Source organism: Penicillium oxalicum, chromosome II (genome assembly GCF_001723175.1).
Source record: "Penicillium oxalicum strain HP7-1 chromosome II, whole genome shotgun sequence".
NCBI lineage: Eukaryota > Fungi > Ascomycota > Eurotiomycetes > Eurotiales > Aspergillaceae > Penicillium > Penicillium oxalicum.
In genome coordinates, this window is record NC_064651.1 from 2,145,156 (window position 1) to 2,165,782 (window position 20,627).

The 20,627-nt window shown below is 53.2% G+C and overlaps 5 protein-coding genes across 5 annotated transcripts; 2 read left to right on the forward strand and 3 right to left on the reverse strand.

Moving 5' to 3' along the window:
* Positions 1-4,643: 4,643 nt before the first annotated feature.
* On the forward strand, positions 4,644-7,352 carry POX_b02639 (uncharacterized protein; the record flags this gene model as incomplete). Its single annotated transcript, XM_050111551.1, has 1 exon — positions 4,644-7,352. One exon carries the CDS (start codon positions 4,644-4,646, stop codon positions 7,350-7,352), a length of 2,709 nt encoding a protein of 902 aa, XP_049971897.1.
* Positions 7,353-8,064: 712 nt separating this feature from the next.
* On the reverse strand, positions 8,065-8,580 carry POX_b02640 (uncharacterized protein; the record flags this gene model as incomplete). Its single annotated transcript, XM_050111552.1, has 1 exon — positions 8,065-8,580. The coding sequence occupies one exon, from the start codon at positions 8,578-8,580 to the stop codon at positions 8,065-8,067; it is 516 nt and encodes a 171-aa protein (XP_049971898.1).
* Positions 8,581-9,357: 777 nt separating this feature from the next.
* On the reverse strand, positions 9,358-11,954 carry POX_b02641 (uncharacterized protein; the record flags this gene model as incomplete). The annotated part of the gene is made up of 6 exons (XM_050111553.1): positions 9,358-9,671; positions 9,743-10,273; positions 10,340-10,605; positions 10,687-11,124; positions 11,195-11,637; positions 11,760-11,954. 6 exons carry the CDS (start codon positions 11,952-11,954, stop codon positions 9,358-9,360), a joined length of 2,187 nt encoding a protein of 728 aa, XP_049971899.1.
* A 2,427-nt stretch (positions 11,955-14,381) lies between these two features.
* On the forward strand, positions 14,382-16,831 carry POX_b02642 (uncharacterized protein; the record flags this gene model as incomplete). Its single annotated transcript, XM_050111554.1, has 2 exons — positions 14,382-14,904; positions 14,982-16,831. The coding sequence occupies 2 exons, from the start codon at positions 14,382-14,384 to the stop codon at positions 16,829-16,831; spliced, it is 2,373 nt and encodes a 790-aa protein (XP_049971900.1).
* Positions 16,832-17,457: 626 nt separating this feature from the next.
* POX_b02643 (uncharacterized protein) lies at positions 17,458-20,348 on the reverse strand (the record flags this gene model as incomplete). The annotated part of the gene is made up of 2 exons (XM_050111555.1): positions 17,458-20,167; positions 20,275-20,348. 2 exons carry the CDS (start codon positions 20,346-20,348, stop codon positions 17,458-17,460), a joined length of 2,784 nt encoding a protein of 927 aa, XP_049971901.1.
* Between the last annotated feature and the right edge of the window lie 279 nt (positions 20,349-20,627).

Genomic DNA, 20,627 nt, shown 5'->3' on the forward strand with positions numbered 1-20,627 from the left:
CTGTCAGTACACGAGTACCGAGTACGAACCCTCGGGGAGATCTCTGCAAGACGAGCACTGTGGTTTTGATTTTCTGATTTTTTTTTGATGTCCCTTTTTCTTTGAATTCTGATTTATCCGCCTTATCCTCCTCTTTTTTCTTTGCCTCCAATTTGGGGGTGGAAACGAGGGTCCCGGCCGGTTCTTGGAATTGATCAATTCAACCACAGGACACCATCGAAAATCGTCTTCACCCTTAACGGAGAAAGGCTGAACGCCGATGACGTGCCGTCAACTGCGAGGGGCACCTCCCGGCGATGTCATCGCGACTGGTTGGGCGCGGGGTCGACCGGGAACGAACGAGTAGAGAAAATGAAAGTGAGAAAAAAATATTATTCTAATTGGTAAATATTGAAGGTGCGTCTCGGAAAGCTCATGAAGGTTCACAGACAAACATGATGCCTACAAGGTCATGCTCTCCTTTCAATTGTTCACTTCGGCCCCTTTCCCATACAAAGGAGTCTCCTTTTCTCTCTATTCCCAGTACTATCCAAGTCTAGAGGCGACAGAGGCACAAAACAGGTAGGATTCATTGCGACAGTGTTAATGTCGTTGACTGGGAAGCCCTCCGTTGTGGGTTTTCCTCTGCTCAAGACTCCACTCGCAACTCTGCCTCTACCAATCTGGGGCACTCCGTCCCGCAAGGTGCATGAAATGGCTTTTCCTGGTTGAAAATTAATGTTCGACATGTGGACAGAGTCCACTGTCGTCATCACCCGCCACTGACGGTCCGACCCACCTGTCAAACAATCACATCACCACATGAGCCCAGCCTCGTCAATACAGCATGCTGAACCGTGAACAGTACAAGACTACGGAATCCTATTATGATCCTGACCGAGACCCTGTCGAAGTAGCCCCCGGGTATCATATCCATGCTGTACGGTTGTGCAAAAGGCTGTTGAGCCAAGGGTTGGTGGTCATGCTCGACAGACTTGTCTGGACCAGGATTGGAAAAAGAAGCGTCCCTGGGCATCGGGAACCTCTTGCCATGCCACTGCAAAGGTTTTTAGTTTCTTTATGGGATGTGACTACGGATGTTTTCTAGGAAATTCATTCAGTACGTTTACCATGGAGAGCGCCCGTGTCTCGGGTTCAACCACGCGCCCTGGAAGCTTCATGCTCCGGACCTCTGTTTGACTTCTGGCTTCCGGGAGGCACTTGCATACCTCTCGCTTGTTCACCATTCGCCTGCATCCTGGAAGGATTGACAAGTGGCTTGAAGACCTGGACAGTTTCAGGCTGGTTCGGTGGATCAATAAGCTACAGTTAGTCTACAATCGCACAGGTACACAGCTACATACCGTAACTGGGGATGGTCTAGGAAGATCCGATCCGGGTTTTTAAAGTTTACCTTGCTTGGCTGCAAATGATACACCTGTGAAAGCTGCATATGGTTCCAGGTACCCACAGACTAATTCACATCTATTGCGCCCAAGCTGCAAGACCGACATTATGAAACCATCGAACCCGCATGTCCGTCAGGTGGCAGAAAGCTCTGCTCCCTAATGAATGGTCGGCAACCCTTTCGGCCTCAGCTTGACGTGCCAGCGTCCACTCTACTTTTCTAGGTCACGGTTGGCTCCTAAATACTCGTATATAGTACTATCAGTGGCCATCTACGTTACACAATACCTCTGACAGCAGTATTCCATAGGTACCTTTTTTTTGGGTTGTCCTCTTTGGGCCATCCATATCCCGTGGCCCGATGTTCTCACTCTCCCAACCTGTAGACAGCTTTTGGTGAATAGAACGGTGAATGTTGGACTGCACTGTGCAAGGTGCCGCTTCTCTCACCCCCTCCAGCCTGGCTCGAGTCCACTACCCTTCCGACGTGAAAAGGGGATTTCACCAGAACCCGGCCTGACCTTGGCATCTCGGGGTGAGTGGAGTGGACCGTCGTCATATCTCGCCACAGTCCCCCAGCCTCCAAAGCCCAGGCCATCATGGTCGCCTGGAGATGGATACTGCTTCAACTGAAACTTCTCATCCTGATAGGCGGATTCTCACCCTCTCGCATTGAGATTAATGTTGGATGTCTGGTCGATTCGGGTTGACCATTCAAGCGCGAAATTGTGGCTTCTCCAATTCAATGCGATCCAGGCCTCCGTGCATCAAACTTGAGGATCCCAAGGGGGTGACTTTGCTAGGCACCAGAGAGGACTACTACGGCGGCTGCGGGTGGCTGTTAATTATATTCAGCATGATCATCAATCGCGGTGCTGGTTTCCTTGTCGCTCGGGCATGAGATACATGACTGGAATGATTGAATATGCATGTGCATCAATTGACGTGCGTCTTCAGGGGGTAAGAGAGAAAAGGAGGGAGAGACTTGCAGTTTCTGACCTGCGTCGAGTGCGAGGGGAAGGTCCTCCGTTCGATGCAAGGAGCCGAGCGCCTTTGACCTCATAACAACATGTAGTCGATACAGTCGGCGCCGTGCTCTCAGCCTGCAACAAAGGGCCTCTTAATCGCCCGACACCATTCAGCTCAGAGCAAGCCCAACTTCAGAATGTCACAAATCAACAGGTCCATCCAGGAACGCGCGCTCCTGACTGACCCATCCCCACATGGCCCAGCCCACCCTTGAGGGGCAGGAGAGGGTCATGACGTTAATCCGTGTCACTGGGGAATTGCGAGCACGGCCCGATGACTCGTCGGCTGCGAACGAACTCGAGGGAGAATCGACATCACCTTGACGTGGTCGTTATTATTGGACATTCAGCCCCTCCCCTCAGGTGGTTGTGTTATCGTCCCTTTGGTCGATCGATGATGATCGTGGTCCTGTAGTTCACCTCGGAGTTGCTGAGACTCCACGAGACTATATTCATTTTTCTATCATAAAGACTGATACGCAGCCAGCTGTTCTTCCATCAACACGTACAAGGACTTGTGGGAGCAGAGTGACCGAAGCAAGAGAGATTGATCCTGCGACCAGTGGGGGAAGTGAAAGGACTCAATATAGAATCGCAGCCCACGGCATGGTTTCAGCGAAGGAAAAGGGGCTAAGGATTGACCACCGTCAGAGGCAAAGCCCTCGATTAAGCGCCCAGGCCGTGCTGCTGCTGCAGGGGAGCGGATAATGTGCTGGCTGCAGGGCCACGGGGGCGAGATCGTCGACTTGGACTTGATTCATATGTTTGTTAAGGGATAGATACCTAAGGTCAGTAGATGGTCGACTCAACGTAGGACGCAGTAGCAGGCAAACACCCAGGATCGGCCGATCAAAATGTTGGGCCTTTCATGAGAATCCCGTCATTTCCATCACTTTGCCTCATTCTATTTTCCATCGCGCATTTGATTGTGGGAGTCTTGCACCCCCACAGCATTAAGCATGTTTTCGCGCGATTTTTTTTAGTTACCTGCAGTACCGGTGTATTCGGCAGTGGTGGTACAGCAACACTTGGTGCAAGCACTAAGGTGCAATAAGTACTCCCCGTATTGGTTTAGGTGTGTCCTTAGGTTGTGTCTAAAATCCCCCCCCGGCAATCTCCATCCCCCGCCGGACATGACTTCCTGTCTACCCATCTGGGCTTCTTTTTCCGATGCTGATACTCAGGTCTCCGATCGCTTATTAAGATGATCAACTTGGCTTCCGCTTGGATTCACATCATGATCATGATCTCTTACGATTTCCTTGTGATCGGCCAGACCAAAGTCTGCAAACCAATGTATGCAACAGCTCCACATCGACTGGTACCTGAGAGACGTGGAAAGAAAAGTCCTCCCATTCCATCTGCCCGATTCCCTTGCATAGAATTTGGATCATATGTCGTGCTTCAACTCATGAAGATTGCCCGTTGACGACTGCAGGGGAATCGCCAGAGGAAGGTTTCCAGCGGAGCGTAACGGCACCACCGTGTTGCATCTGCAACCGAGAGTAAGCAGTACCATTTATGTACATAACCTATAGGGAGGTCTTTTATGGGCGATAAGCACCTACTATTCTGCCTCAATCTCAGTTGGTGACATTGCCTAGGAGCCAATCGCTCATGGCTAGGAGATGGCCAGACGTGCGACTACGTGGTATAAGTACAAGATACATTATGTGGTGTCAGTGGCCATGAAAACCTAGACCATCGGTTGATTCAGGTCTACGAGTAGACGTAACTTACTCCTAGTACATAAACTGGCACTATTTTCTATGTCAATGCTGGAGGATCACATTCATCCATGTCCAAATTAGGTCCCTCAACGACATCGCAAACTGGGGTGCCACATACCGTTCCCAGTGCATTTGGTCGAAACGAAGGATTCAAGAATGTCCTCAGGCGGGGCAACGGCAAGAGAACCTTTCAGAGAAGCCATCGTCGAATGAGAAGATGCGACTGTGTCAAAGACGGTAAATTACCTTTCTGCACCATGCAGTTTCGGCCCCTTGGGCGCACGCGTCTCGAGAGTTCAGTTCGAGGTGTATCGTCTCGCTCAGCAAGAATCCTCGACATTTCTTCTCTCTTTCCCCCCCTTTGCCATCTTGATCAAAGTCGTCAAAGACACTCCTCACGTCAGGGGGTCGCCTGCGATGCTTGGCTCGCGACAGACGCCGTGTCGACGTCTCTAAAAATTTCCCTGCCATGCCCTTTCAGTAGAAATATGCTTTGGTTATGGCCCAGTCGTCCACTAGCCTCGCCTTTGGTCCAACATCCCACAGAAACGATTCTTCTCCCAACCTGCCGAGCGTCGAAGTGGCGGGCGCATCGACGCTTCTGTCCATGAACACACCCGAGCCGCCACGTCTCAAGTCTCACAAGGCTCTGCCTCGGAGCGGCATTGTCATTTCTCAAATGAGCTCGTCTCGTTCGATACCGGGCTCTCCGGAGTCGACCAGCACGGTCGTCGCGGCGCCCGCTCCTCCACTGACTCCGCCCGCGGCCCACCAGGACGATCATGTTGCGCAGGAACGGACACCGCTGAAGACGTCGACTTCCGGCATCGACATCACTTCACCTGGATTTGTGACGCCGCGTCGGCCGTCAAAGCCGCCTACTCCAGATGTGACACCACCGCGGACGAGTTCCACCAGGCGCCCAACCCTCAACCCCATTGTGCACTTGTCGTCCTCCTCACGAGCCGAATCCTTCCAAACCGCCTTGGAAAGTCTCTCTTCCGACGGCGACATGGACACGCCAGTTCGCGCCCTATCCCAACGGTCATCTCAGAAGCCCACCAGACAAGCACCCGTGAGTAAGAAGAGGAACCACACGGCGAGCCATCCCGCAACTATCAACTCCGTCAAAGACACTCCACCCTCTGCGTCGCGAATCCTCAGTACGACAGACTTCGAAACTAGGTTCGAGTCGTTCGATGGAGCCTGGGCCTCACCCAACCAAACAGACGCGCTGTCAACGACTTTGGCGCAGCCAGAGAAAGCGTCGAATGCACAAGCCCTATCGACACAGAACACCGGCACTACTGATAACACCCTCGATGTGAAACGTCTTGATGAATCACTGATGAGGGAAAAGAATTTGCGTGAAAGGGTCCATAGCAAACATTCGTTGGAGGATACTCCTTCGATGGAACGTTTCCGCGAAGAAATTGGTTGGCCCTCGTACGCTTCAGAGCTGTTCCATCTCGAAGAATCCAAGTCCCGCAGGATCTCGGGGGTCTCCTCTGCCTCCACTGTGGAGGCTTTGATCATCGAATCTCCCAGAAGAGTTCCTCGCTCGTTACGACACACGGAGAAAAGAAGCTCACTGCGATCTGTAAGCTCACCTGTGTCCCGATCGGGACGAACCTCCACCGGCTCCAATGTCGATTCGCAGCACCGCCTGCTTCACAAGGCAGCGCGAATCTCCGATCAAGATCGCAGAAGCATTGCGTCCGACGTCTCTTTCTCGGCTCAAGTGAACCCAAGTGCTCCACAAGCACCTCCTACCGTCATCCCGGTTGTGGTAATTCCCGAACGGCGTTCATCTCTTAAATCTGGACCTACCAGCTCCACGTCATCTAAGCCTAGTTCACAGCGCTCTCAACGACGACCGCCACCGGTGTCGTCAAGTAGCTCTGCGGTCGTCCCCTCGCAGAGACCTCGGACGGTGTCAGATTCGGCATCTGTGCGCACCCGAGACATGGACTCGAAAGATCGACCAATGGGTCGGCCGGTGATTCCACCTCGCAGTTCTTCACTCTCCGCACCGACCAGCCGCAACAACTCCCGCTCTACTTCACTCACTTCTGAAAGTTTACGCAGTCACACCTTGGCTCTTGATCAGGAGATGTTCAAACGTGGAGATCACATGCCCGTCTCGCCGCCTCGCCACAATATTCTGGGCCCCAACGGCCGTGGCAAAAGCCTACTTGAGGCACCGAGACTGCCAGAAGTTGTGTTGGACGGCTCAACGGACGACATGGCGACTCTGCGCCCGCCATCATTGCCATATACTCAGTGGTCGATTCCATCCTCGTCCCCAGGCCCGATCGAAATCCGGGAGGCGACGGCGGTAAGCCTGTTCGCGCACCGCAATCGATCGCTGCTCCTAGTTGATCAGCGACTGCCTGCGAGCAACCGCACGACTTCGGGCTTGGTCAAAGAATTATCACCCCACGAACCTCATCCTCGGACGCCAGCAGATTCCACCGCGATTCCATCGTACATGTTTGTCGAGTCCCCTCTGAAAAACCCACGGCCACCACCGAAGCCTCCTGTCTCAAAGCCGCTCCCACCACTTCCCCCAACAGACGAGGCACCAAAGAGCACAGAGGGGCCTGGTCTTGGTCGTCGGTGGACTTCCGTTCGGCGCACCTGGACCTCACGTCCTCGATCGGACTCTTTCGGCGCCATCACGCGGTCGCTCTCCATGCGGTCAGCCAAGAATCGCAAGGCCGGGATAGAGATGGACAGTCGCTTGCACCCTTTCTGGCGCCCTCGCGGATTCTGGGATGATTTGCCAGTGTCGCCTGAAAAGGGGCCATCGACCAGTCACACTCCAGCTGAGCAGAACTATGGGAGCACCCCACTGGGTTTCCATCACCCGCGGCTCATTTTTGAGGGACCCCCGGTGATGGATCGTCGCAGTCCGGAGATGAAGCGGTTCCTCGATGGAATGACGTCCGCCAGTCGCGGCAGTCTTGTCGATACCGGTGGAATCTGGCGCGCTGGGACACCACTGTATCAAAACCGCTACGGTATGCTGTCTCGGTGGCGCATGCGCTGGCGGTATTTGTCTGTGAGTGCGTTACGCGCTCGTTTTCAACGAATGCGTCAGCGTCGAGAGGAGCGGAAAAGAGCTGCTCGACGGGAAAGTCTGAAGCAGAGCATTGGTGGTCCATTACATGTTGTTTCCAGCGCTGCGCCTGGGAGTCTGCGTTGAAGTTTGCTTTCTCCGAACCCTCCCCGCCTCACCCCCACTCGAGTCTCGAGTCAGGGAGCACGACGACCATTACTCAGGAAGTGCCCGTGGTGGCTATGGCCTTTCTGATCATATATCACCCGTGGTTCACTTTAGACATATTGGGTCATGGAATGATGGTTCCTCCTCTTCCTTTCTGCCCCGGATGACCCGTTCACGTCCCATCGGCCCGTGTTGATTTGATGATTTGATGATTTACCCCGTTGATCTTGATTTGATTTATGAACATTACGAACCGAAATGATTTTTCTGCATCATGATGATTGAATGACTTATGTTTATGTTTTATGCCCTCTGATACGTTGATGCCCGCCCGAGAATCAAGCGCCACCTTCCAGGGGGGAGCAGATGTCCAGATGTACCAAAAGGGATGTTTAACGATTTGACCAAAAATATACCATTTGATGTTGTTTTGTTTTCTTTTATCTTTCCTTCTTTGCCAAGTACCAGATATACGATTGCTGATCTATAACACTTGTACACTCACCAATCTTGCTGTCCCTGTAGAGTCGATGCCCACCTTTTTTCTATTCGACTCATGGAATACCTCCCTGTTACCACTGGACTAAAGCTCCCTGCCCAGGTATCTCATCAATTAAACCGGAAAGCAATACACCATGGAATGGACCTCGCCCATCCTCTGAAGTATAACAGCATAAAAAGATAAACCAAGTCACACCCGCCCTCCCCAATATCCCCCCCGACTCGCCCTCGTCCTCTTCCCCCGACCACTAACAATCGCCCTCCCCCGAATTGCCATCGACCCATACTCGGCCTCCTGCTCTCCCCTCCTGCGCCGCTGATCCGGCGTCTCCCCAGCTCCAGCTCCAGCTTCACCGCTCCTCGTCGCACCACCAAGGTGACCTTCCGCATCAGAAGGTGCTCCCGCCTCTCGCGCCTGTGCGCGCATCGCCGCCCGTTTCAACATACCCTCCCACGCCGACGGGTCCAGAAAAGGCTGCGGCGCAGCCGCAAACGAGTACTCTGTTCGTGGCACACTGGCACTATTGAGTGCGACCGTTTCGTGCACGTGTTCGTCCGAAGAAAGGGGTGATTTCAATTCGGTCGTTGCGGGCTTTGCGCTGGGGTTGAGCGTCTTGTATACAGGGTGTGAGTTGGAGGTTGAGTGTGTTGTTGGGGGGAGCAGAGGGCGTTTATGTGGGATTAGAAGTGGGCGGTTATGCGTCATTTTTGATTGGGGAGTAGAGCTGGAAAGGAAGAGGGGGGTTAAATCTTTATCTTTGAGGCTTTGAGGTTTGGAGTCTTGAAGGGGGGAAAAGGGGAGAAAAGTAAAAAAGAGAAAAAGGAACGAGGAGACGCGGACGAGGACGAAGATGATGACGATGACGATGTTGGGCTGATAAGCTTGTCTCTCCTCTTTGCTTTGCAGATAAGTTGCAGCTTGAGTCCTGCACATCTCCACACTTGCTTATCGCTTATCGATGGCAGTATGTTGCGATTTGTAGGTGTACAATAAACACTTTTAGTAGGAATCGTCTGTATGAAGTTAGTTCCCCCCCTCTTTTCTTTCGTGTTTACGATATTGTGGATGAGCTGTGGATTTATACGATTCAAGTCCAGTGGATGAGCTAGAGAACTGACTGAGACTACTGCGGAACGGCCAACTTGCAATGTAGAGGGCATTCGCTCAAGGCAAAATCTCTCAAGTGCGAAATCTTCCGCAAAGCATATCAAGTGTCGGATCATTACATCAGGCGAGACATGGCATGGACAGCCCGCGAGGTATGGGAGGGCAAAGACAAAGAACAAAAAAGGGGAAGCGCTCCCAGATCTCGATTGATATGTTCAGGGCGTGGGAAACTTTCAAAAATAAATCATTGACTTGCCTTTGTGTGGTATATTAGTACAAATCAAGAGGGACATGGAGCAGCAGAAGGCCCCATGGAGAAATATTCAACAGAAAAGTCAACAGTCCATCTTCAGACTCCCAGCGCCGAACGGGCATCTATACGATGCTTTGAGGCTCGATACCACCCACGGCTGAATAAGAGTAAGGCAGATCAACCAATCCGTCCAGAAGCCAGTTCAACGGGTCAAAGACCTCGTAGTTCGGCTCCATAAATCCACTGGGCAGGCTATTGACACCTGGGCCTGGTGGTTGGACTCCGAGACTGGGCGCGGCCAGCATGGGCGCAGGCGCGAGACTTGGATCACCGCCGGATATCCCGGGTGTTGATGATTGAGTTCGTACCAAGCCCACGGAGGATGCGTTAGAGGAATCGGCGGCCGAGTCGGGATTGGTCGGGTTCTTGAGATATGCTGCAAACCGAACAATTAGCCAAGTGAAAAAAAAAAACAAAGTCCACTAGGACTTTGCCGCTCTCACGCACCTTCAATATTGCGCCCCTTGGTTCGCGTATCCTCTCGCCATCGCCAGACAGAGTCGAAGAGCAAAGACATGCTCATCCGACATCGCACTTTCAGTCGCAAGGAATCATCCACGTCCGTGTTGCTACCGGTCGCCCGCTGAGTCCCGCCACCAAGCCTCCACATCTGAGCAAGCACTTCGGCAAGTCGCTCCGGTAGATCATTGCTCGAGACTGACACGCCACGGATGGCCCAAATTGTCCGGTTGAAAAGGTTTTTCGTGTATTCCATATCGATGTGGGACGAAAAGAAACTCTTACTCAGCTTGAGAAGAGTACACCCGGCAGCGACCATCATCTGATAGATATAGTAGGGGGTATATGAGAGGACGGGACCAACGTCCGTTTCCAGATTCATGGCCGCTTCGAGAAAAGAGGTCGTGGCAACATATAGAGAGAGGAGACGCTCGCGGTAGTCTTTCGTCGAAGGCTCATCAAAAAATGCAGAAAGGTGGAGATGGAGGTTTGCGGCTCGAAGGTAAAGCTTTGTGATGGCTAGGGTCACAGTCAACATTTAGGAATCGAGGAGGAAGAAAAGAGCAGAGTGCAGTCAGCCCTCACCATCTTGCTGCGTCTTGAGCTGTTCTTCCAGCTCATCGAAATCACGAGACAGGAAAGAAATCATGGCGTGCCTCTCTTGATCTGTGGAGAGACCAACGGGGTCCCGCCGATTGCTGTACAGGGCTCTTGTGATTTTGTCACAGAATTTTTCGACATCCAGCCGTGGCCTAATATCTGACGGGAGTTTGAAATTGGGATCCGTAGAATCGCTCGATAAGGTCCAGTCGTAGAGCGTCGAGGGTGGCTGGCCATAACCGGTAGACACACTAGTGGTAAAAGACAAAAAGAAAAGACTTAGACTCCTGGGGCGTGGCAGACAAAGAGACTAGGGCATCCAAGGAACTTACCGCTGCGCAACGATGTTGCAAATGGCCCATGTCTGCACTTTATCCCTCAGCTCTTCTTCGATGAGCTCCACACGAAATTTGCTAAAGTCCTGGGTATGCGACGGGCGATGAAGACCCAGCTGCATCGCCACTTGGACCATCATTCCGCAAAGCATGAATGTTGGATCTGTTGATGTACTGCTTGTGGGGAAGGGCCACGAGCAGAGTAGACAGAGCGCCTTCACCACATGATAACTCTGGGGGATATCGGCCAGCGTACTCCAGACAAGACGAGTCACGGGCCCGGCAAGGGAAGTGAGGAGGCCGGAGTCGCTCTGATAGCGCCTCGCTCCAACGCTGACGATCGTCCAGAACAACAGGGGTGAAGCGGAGAAGTAGTCTTCGGGGGTTTTCGTCCGATTGAGGAAGGGGAGGAATGGATGATAATATGTGAAGAATCTGTTGCCGTTAGAATCCAAGTGTTCCCGTACCAGGGCCGTAGGTGTGGTGCTGGAGCAAGGCCACCTACAGATTGAAGAGCTCCTTTACTTTCTCCGGGACTACTATCACATCTTCTATCCGTTTGAACTGATGGGTATTGTTGCGCATGTAGTTGGAGCTGTCGAACCCCGAACGCAAATCGAGCAGCGATGCGACCGCCTCCTGGGAGCCCATGTATTGATCGGCGGACATGGCCGACGGTGTCTGGTAGACACCGGCGGGACTGACATGGTTGGACTCTTGTTTCGGCGTCACCTGGCCGGCTGAAAGCTGTGATTGCTGCTGGTAGGCGCCTGCACCGGAGTTTGCGGTGGCAATTTGCTTCCTGAGCTCGATGATCTCTCGTTCCATTTCCGCATTGCGACTTCGTTTCCCAACTCGCTTGAAGTTTGATTCGATTTTACACTCGAGCTTGAGTCGGCGACATCTGGAACAGTCCGTCCACGGGTCTTGAACCACATCGCATCTGAGCTAGAACAGGGCCACGTCTTTTAGCCACGGTGCCTACTTGCGCGACCCGCGATCGGTCAAACGGGCAAGCATCGCTTCGTGCGCTGTTTTCGCATACAAGTGGGAGGAAATTCACGACGCACCTTCTGCTGACGGCATTCGTTACAGGCGCGCTTTACCGGCTGTCGTCTCTTGTCGTCCCGATCAAGATCTTCCCCGTCGTCGATGCTGCCCGGGGAGCTGTCCATTCCCGCAAGTGCTACATTGCGCTTGCGAGATGACATGGCATCTGCAGTCGCTGCAGACGGCGCAGTGACTTGATTATTCACACCCGCCATGACGGGGTTCGTGGCTGCTGAATCATTATCGAGTTTCGCAATGCAGTTTGTGGCCTGGGTCTGCGACCCTCCGTTTCCGTTTAATGAACCCGAAAACGCCAGACTGATGGTGGGTTACGAATCAAATGAGAACCCAACCGTGCAGAGGTGATCGTGGAGATATATCAATCTCTAAGGATTCGGAATTGCGATCAGCGTTGCTGCAACCAAACACTGTGCACCGCAACCTTTTGACCCGACGTCAAGAGATCTTTTCGCTCTCCGCACAAGCCAAATGAGCAGATCAACGGGCTGTCTTGCCCGTTGCGGCGCGCCGCCGTGATGACTCAGCGCGGGGAGTCATTCACGTGATGCTGAAGAGATAAGGAAAATTCGAGGGAGAGAAGACGATCAGGCAGGATCAGGCAGAATCCGGCAATAGTCAAGTCCCGTGAAGGTTTCCACCGGGCAGCAGAGAGGTACCGAATAGCACACCTGCGCGAAACGCTTGAGCCTACTCGAAGGTATACGTTCAGCTGGATGAGGTGTCCGCCGAGTCTGGCGGAGAACTCGCATCTACAGCCCGTATGCAGTATCTCAGCTGGTCATCTGGAGCCTCAAGGTGGCTCATTTGCACTTCAAAGTCTGGACTCCCTTAAGGAAAAAAAATGAAGAAGTATTCCAGCAGAGTCGTGGCCCGGGTAGGATATCTTGTCATGTCCACTTTATGCTGCCAGGTAAACTGCCCATAGTAGATTCTTAAGGCTGTTCCTCCACCTGGATGTCCCCTCTACACCTACACTGCATGCACGAGTACATAATAGTGACGCCCTACCTAACCTACTAGTCAAGCAACCTCGGTCGTACATCCATTTGACCAAGATAAGCATCCATATGGATAGAATCCAAACCCAAGTAGACAGTATTAGTCTGCACATCCAGCTACACAGCGCGAACCTATGGATTTATAAAAGACACGCTCGCGTGAATGGACCGTGCAGAGGATGACATGCGGACAGGTGATGGACCCCATCGTTTCTCGAAGCTTGCTCTTCGTATTCTGTGCATGGGCCCAAAAGGCTAAGTGAGGTCGAGACGATCCGCTGTCTGCTTTCGAGTAATCGCCAGAGCGGTGAAATACGCCCGGTAAGAGGCCGTTCCCTGTCTTCCTGGTGGCCACCGAGGCAGTGCTGCTGTGTTCTCGAAGGGTTTCCGTGATGCTGGCAATGGGATGCACGTCTGGCCCGATCGGCCGCATGACCACTACAGGGCTTGAAGTCCCCGTGACACTTGTCATTGGATTGCACCCGACATTGCGCCCCCATCCAAGCACCTACCGATGGAGTACCAAAGGTACATTTGATGCAGTATCGAATGAGCTCGTAGGTACATGTATGGACACTTTGCACTACTAGCGCACTGATTGATGCAGTACGGACACTCTACCTGTACAGAGTACATGAACCGACGGGGGCTGCTGACGAACTAAGCGATAATGATACCAGCAAATGAGGATTCCAGAGATCCTCGCGTCCATTTCCTTTCGATGGGAATCCACCAAATCCAGAGATACAGCTGTCGCCCGCCCCACCAGACACGGAATATCCGTTTGATCAAAAGGGAGTGGGGCAAAGGGAAGACTTGTCGAGGCTCTGAGTCTGAGCCTCGAGAAGACCAGAGCATTTCCTTTTACGGAGATTCCTGGTTGACCCTGACACGCACCCGTAGACTGTACCACGGCTCGGTCCCTTTGACTGAGTAGCCAAGGTGGTTGCCATACACGGACGGGAGCCGCAGGTATGGGAATGCGGGAAATGGACATCTCTCTTTCTTAGTACATCCATCCCGGGGTTGTGAGCTCAGGTTGGGACGCCTAATCTTCGATGGAAGTTCTTGCCTGGAACATGTTGGCACTGATGTTCGAGTCGTCATTCTGCATGACAAGGTGTTGGATCCGACCCATTTTGTGGAGTGCTTGTGCCCCCCGCAAGGCTGAGCTGGGCACCCGTCCCCATTCTCCAGGCTCCACGGGTTCGCTCACATCCCGTGCCAGCACTGCCCTTGGAAACAGAACAGACGGGAAACACGAGCCAGACTCCACGCAACCTGGGTCTCATACTCGACAATCTGTCCGATCGACAATGTGTAGAGGGCCCCAAATAGAAGTAGACTCGAGAGTAGATCATACGGTGGGGGCCATTTGTCCGGCTCGACTCATCGAGTCTCGGTCAGGTCGTCTCACCTCCAACTATAAAGCTCCCCCTCCGGCGCCACCACGACCGGCGAAAATCTTCGTACTGCACAACCTGCAGAGTCAGTGAATTTTTGTTTTGTCTTGGATTCACGTTCAGGCAGGTGGCTGTTCTGACAGACTTATCTGTTTTTGGTTCTCATTTCCCCGTTTATCAATTCATCAAGGCTCTCTCCTGTTTTGGAGGCCATTTCATGATGGGGTCGGTCGTGGACAAAAGGGCCCGGCAAAACCTCTGCCGACAGTATGCTGATCGGGATGAGCATCTCGATGGACCCGGACTAGGGGCCTCTGAGCATCCGCCTCCTTATCAGGAGTTTGAAGAGCTACCAGGAATGCCTGCGCTCGACCTCATGGACGCCCATCTGAGTGATACGCGTGACACAGTAAGCCGCGAACAGGTCGTCGCGCACCTCAAATTTCTCGCGGTCCTCGCCGATCTGCGAGACTTAATCTCAAATTCGGACGGCCTCTTTGGTCTCTATGATTCCGAGGCCGACAACGACCCCCAGAAGAATGAGGCTTGCGCGCGTATCCGCGAAAAGCGGTGGGCTGTGTATACGGCTCGTGCGGTTGGCCGGTACGAAATATATTGGACAACCTGTATACCGCAGTCGCGAGATCCCATTACCTTGAGAGATCTCGAGGATCCCGACTACCCCAGTATCGTCGACGGTAACCACTCGTTGCGGTGGACAAAAGACAACTTACCCCCTCTTGGTAAGCCATTAATCGGAACAGAAGCGTCCCCTTCCTAATCTCTGCCGGCGGACTTTTGCTGACGATCTCGGACTTAGATGTCTTGATGGTGCTCCACTCACATATGCTCAACCCGAGAGACTTTCTGGAAGATTGCATCCGGGCTGGCAAGATGAGCCTCTGGCGAACTGGCTTCCCCTTGGCCCAAGTCAATGCGTGTATCGATAACGCCACATTGGAGTACTCGGTATCCCGGTCTAGAGAAGCGCAGTTTGAGTTCCATACCGGAGTGCAGTGGAATAACCTGAAGGACCCAGCCTCTACGGAAGTGCAGTGTCCCCGATGTGATAAGATTACGACTGTTCCCTGGACCAAACTGGGGCAGGGACAAGATGTGAAAGAGGCCCTCAAGAACTCTACGGGCTTAGCCGATCGATCCTTTGAGGCCATCTGCAAACAATGCCTCTTTTGTTTCAATCACGATCGTCTTCGTGTTGCCAAATTTCGTCGTGACCTGAATGACCTTCTAACGAACGGACGACCAATGCCGGGGAGTATTCTCAATATCAACGGTATACCCGAGGGAAAGAGCGTGCTGTCAAAGAAAAAGAGCCACCTTTGCGCGCAAATGATGTTCCCCAATCAGCTGATGCAGGTCGTGGGGAAGTTCTTGCTCGGTTTTACCGACGGCCGGTTGGATCGATGCGAGAGCATCAACGACCTGCGCGGTAAGCTCGAAGAGATGCTCGGAGATCGCCACCACATCGACGCCGCCCACGCGCTCAGCAGCGAGAAAGACAAATTGGGCTCCAGAATTCGACCTGCCGAGAGAGTCCATTTCCGACGGATGATGTCGCACTACTGGGAGAACTTCAGTCCTTTTGCGCTCGATCTGGTCGGGGCGGTGATTCGCCAGGGAACCTTTGTGCAAAAGATGGACAACATTGACTGGTTGCACTCCCCCACAGTCATGGAAACCGCAGGTCGACTCATTGAAAAGTACAAAATCTTCCTTCAAATCATGCACCAAAATCCGACGAAAATGGCCGTCCCGACTCTGGACGTGGATCTCGCTTGGCACACCCATCAACTTCAACCCCGTCGGTACTACACATATACGACCCGGGAAAGACCAGGTTACCAGCCGGTCTTCGTCAACCACGATGACAAGGTGGCCGAGGACCAGCTCAACGAAAGCTTCGAATGGACCAGTAAGATGTATCAACGCGCCACCGGCGGCGGTATCTACAGCGAGTGTACCTGCTGGTATTGCGAAGCCACACGCGCACCGGATCTGCGTCAACGCATTTTCCACATGGATTATACTTCACGTGCTCGCCACAACGCAGATTCTCTGCACGACCGCGAGGATATTTCTTCCGACCCTGAGAAGAATCCGCATATCTCTGCCCACAATGCCGTCAGACCAATCGATTCGGACGCCACTATTGCGCAGTTACGAGCCAAGAAGATCAATATACTGCGGCTCCGTCGAAACTACGAGACGGTCGCCCGCCGAGCAGAGAAGCGCGGCCGTGCTCGCCCTGATGCGAAAAGGACCGCTAACGGGGGCTATGAGCCTTGCTATTACTTTCCATACGCCTGGGGCTACCCCGTCATGCTCCCCTATTACGCTCCGTACATGTCGGACCCGGGCATCAGCTCGGACAGTTATGCTTGCAATCCCAGCTGTATGAGCGTTGGGGTGGGCATGAGTGGAAACTGCTGTACAGGGACATGTGGTGGGGGCGTTGCGGCCGGTGCATGCGGTGGCCTTGGTTCGGCAGGTGGTTGTGGCTCTCTTGGTGGCTGCGGCGGAGGTGGTGGTGGAGGTGGTGGTGGAGGGTGGAGGAGGAGGAGGAGGATGCGGAGGCGGAGGCGGAGGCGGAGGATGCGGTGGAGGCTCCTGATGAACTCTCGACAAGAGACAGACTGTCATCTTTCCTGACTTGTTCGATACCCTTGCTTATCTGTCGCTGTTTTTTTGTTTTTCTGCTCTTGTGATTTGATTGCATTTGATATCCCTCGCCTCCTGGCACTTGTTCGAGCTTTTTCCCGCACTTTCAATACGAGCTATACACCTCTTTTTCCTATTGTTTGCTAGATACGAATCTCAAATCTGTAACAATGAGCAGATTCTCAAAATATATGAAACATCCCATCGATTCCTCCGGCAGGCCTAGTTGAATTCAATATTTGTTGTCGTAAAAGTCAAGCAACGTTGCACACACACGGTCATGCGCGGGTTGAATTTGCTCAATGCTTTCACACAAACACTCTCCACGAAGCGAGTAGATAGCTCATAGAGCGTTCGCACAGTTTTAGCCCACACCGGAAAGCGTACCTAGGCAGGAAAAGCCAGCCATGTCTCGAGAACCTTGTAGACACTCAATCTACCTGGTTTGGAAGTGCATGCTTGTGGAGTAACGGGACGAGTGTCTGGAAGCACAAGAGGTTTCAAAAAAATAAGGGTACCACAAAGATATAAGATCCAGCCCACGGGCATTGCTGAAGCGATGGGACATCGCCACTTTTGACCTTACACAGACAAGCCCACCTAAAAGAAATTGAAATTTACATAACAATGCATTTGCTCCTCCGCTTCCGACTCCTTTCTCGAATAGTCTGCTCGTTCCAATTTTCAATACGTCTGCGCCACTCTTCGTTCTCGGGCGGCGGTAGACTGGTTGGCTCGGTCGATGCTCGTTGGCGGAAAGATCTTTGTCGAGCTGGGATGTCTGCTTCCTCGTCTTCTTCCGTGAGATCTAATGCATTACCGGATGGCTGTGGAATGTGGAGCAGGTGTGGTGAGGAAACAGAGTAAGAGAGGTAGTTGTCGCCGAGGATTGTTGCACCCAAAGTGGCTTGTTCTTGATGCGCCGGCTGTCCAGCTGTGTGAAGCCGGAGAGTGGGAAGAGGCTGTGGCGAGCTGACCTGATCGATGGGGGTGGAGAGGCTAGGAATGGCTGGCAGCGTTGTATCCAGCGGGGCGGATTGATATTGAGGGTCGGGATGAACGGGGTTCTGGGTCATCAGAAGGTGAGGTGATGTATGCTGTTGGTTGGGAAAGACAAGACTGGCCAACGGAGGTCTAGGTGACTCTGTTATGCCACCACTGGGGCCTTGCTGGCTTCTTTCGAGGCGTCGAGAGCTAGCGAAAGATCCCAGTCGCTGCAAGAAGGAAGAATGTGGCCGCGCGCGCTCTGGCCCATTCACTCGCGGGGTATGAGTTGTCTGGGCTCGCTGTATCGGCTGGACTGGCCTAGGAGCCTCAATGTGCGAGGTCACTGGTCTTTCCTGAAGAAGCGATGCCTGCAATGCTGCTTGCGGGGAATCTTCTGCCTGGCGGCTGTATGGGGGTGGAGGTGTCGCCCAGCTATTGGCATTCCTTTCAAATGGAGTGAGTTCACCTGCTGTGCTGTTTCGATATTGCGGATCGCAGATTTGTCGAGTTGACGCTGCAGCGGTGGCAGCTCGGCGAAGAGTATCCCGGGAGCGAGGCTGTGCATTATCGTAAGGAATGTCGGTCACTTCATCATGAGTGCGGCCGTGGACAAATGTTTCGGTGCCGGCCGCGATCAAAGGAGGCTGTCCAAGTATGTGTTGGCTAGCGGTCCGACGAGTATTTTGTGCGAATGCGGTTGAAATCTGGGTTGTGCGATTTGTCATAACTGCCGTATCGGTCTCAACACGCTGTAAACGAGTGCGTCGTCGTTCCAATTCCACCTCAGTGTCAAGTGAAGAATCTGGTTCAGGGAGAATGATTGGTCCAGTTTCTCCTACTTCGATGTCTATTTCCTGTTCCCTGCCATTCGTCGTCGATCGATCAAAGTCCAAGATGAGGATTCGTCCACTGTCCACAGGGACATCTTCCTGGCTGAGAAGCTGCGAACGGACACCACCAGGTGCGACAACGACGAGTCGACGACTTGACTGGCTGAGAGCGGCGCGACTCACCCAGCGACCTGCGTTGATTCCAGCCATGCTTGTCATCTGCCGACCTCGAATGATAGCCTTTCGCGGTTGTTGAACGACTTTTTCCAGCTGAGCTCGACTGTCACAGGGCTTGACAGGCCCATGCCCGTGATGATCGCCACACAAGTACGTATCTCTCGTACTTTCTCCATTGGACACTGGCGATGTCATATCGAGTCTCGCGGGCAATCCATAGATCCATATTTCCGAGTCCTGGAACCCCAGCGCAAGCAGTTCGCCCCCCTCGTCGGTAGACGGCAACATCACCGGGCTTCTTTCTCGCAACTCCTGGGGCAGGAAAGGGCTTGCAAAAAACACGCCTCCGGTGTTGACGGCGTTGACCTTGATCGACCGAAACGCAGCCAGGGTATTGTCGTAACCAATCACCCAGCTGTCATCCGCCTCTTCGTGGCCACGGACGAGACAAGCGTGACTGAAGCCGGGGATGAAGTCAGGGAAAAGAATCTGAGTTGTCCACATGCGCATCTGCAGCTCTAGTGGCGACGCATCAATGGCAATATCTGTATCGAAAGGAGCCGGTATCGTGACGATGCCACCGTGTCCATGATCAACAGGCGATCCAAGAAGCATGGCCCCATCCGATGAAAAGCAAAGAGCGTCAACCCGAGGACAGCGCGCAGCCCGACGCTCTGTTGACAAGGCACTTTCGCCAACCGCATGGACCTCAATGCAGTCCTCAAAGGATAAAGCCAAGACACTTCCCATTGGCGCAAAAGACAAATCTCTAGGAGCCTCGTTCAAGGAGATGGTCTGCAGATGCCGCGCACCTTGTTCGGACAGCTGATAGATATTGATGCGGTGCGTGGATGATTGAACGGCAAGAAGAGTGCCGTCATCCAAGATAGTTGCACCTAGCGGGCGACGACGGGTCTGCAGTTCGTATTTCACAATAATCGGGTCTTTCGCTACCTCCAAGACCACGATACGGGATGAGCTCGTGCACAGAAGCAACCTTCCATGGGCCGAGAATGAAAATCGGAAGACCTCGCCCTGAGGAGACGGGGTGGATGAGCTCATGGAGCTAGAGATCAAACGCACCAACTTCCGGCGAGGCCGAAGGAAGACGTCAAAGGCGTTGCGCCTGACTTCCTCCAAAAACTGGCGCTTCAGGTCCTTCAAGCTGCTGGTTTCATCTGGAATTCTCTTTTGCGGCCCTTTTGACCATACTAAAGATGGACACCGTGCTAGGTGATGCGCATACAGGGAGCAAGACTCGGAGACTCGCCGCCATTGTCGATTTAAAAGCGTCAGGGACGCAAAGACATTTGCGTCCGCGGCATACAGAATGCTACGGATCGAAGAGGGGTCAGCCTATGAGACAGACTCGGTGCCTCAGTTCGCATGTTCGGTATCATCCTAGCTGTTGTGTCCCAGTCACGGTAAGAACTGACTTACAGCTCTATCACATTCACCGGCAGCCGGTCAAAGGCGCCGGTTCCATGGAAACTCGAGGGCTCCTCCTCCATCATAACCCTCCACGTTCGTCGACATGGACCCTTTTGTCCAGATCAGTCAAGAGTGAGATGCCCATGGACCGCGGTGGCGGTGCTCCCCCAACCTCCTTCGACCTCTTCACTCTCGTTCAATCATACCCCACCCGCCTACGACCCGCCCGGTTTGATCGCCGAATGGGAGTTGCCATAAATAACTGTGGCATTGGCCACTCGGTCACACTGGGGCCTAAATGCCCTGATGCCTTGGTGCCTGAAACTCCCTGTGCCTGTATTGTAAGCCTGACTGCCTAAGGC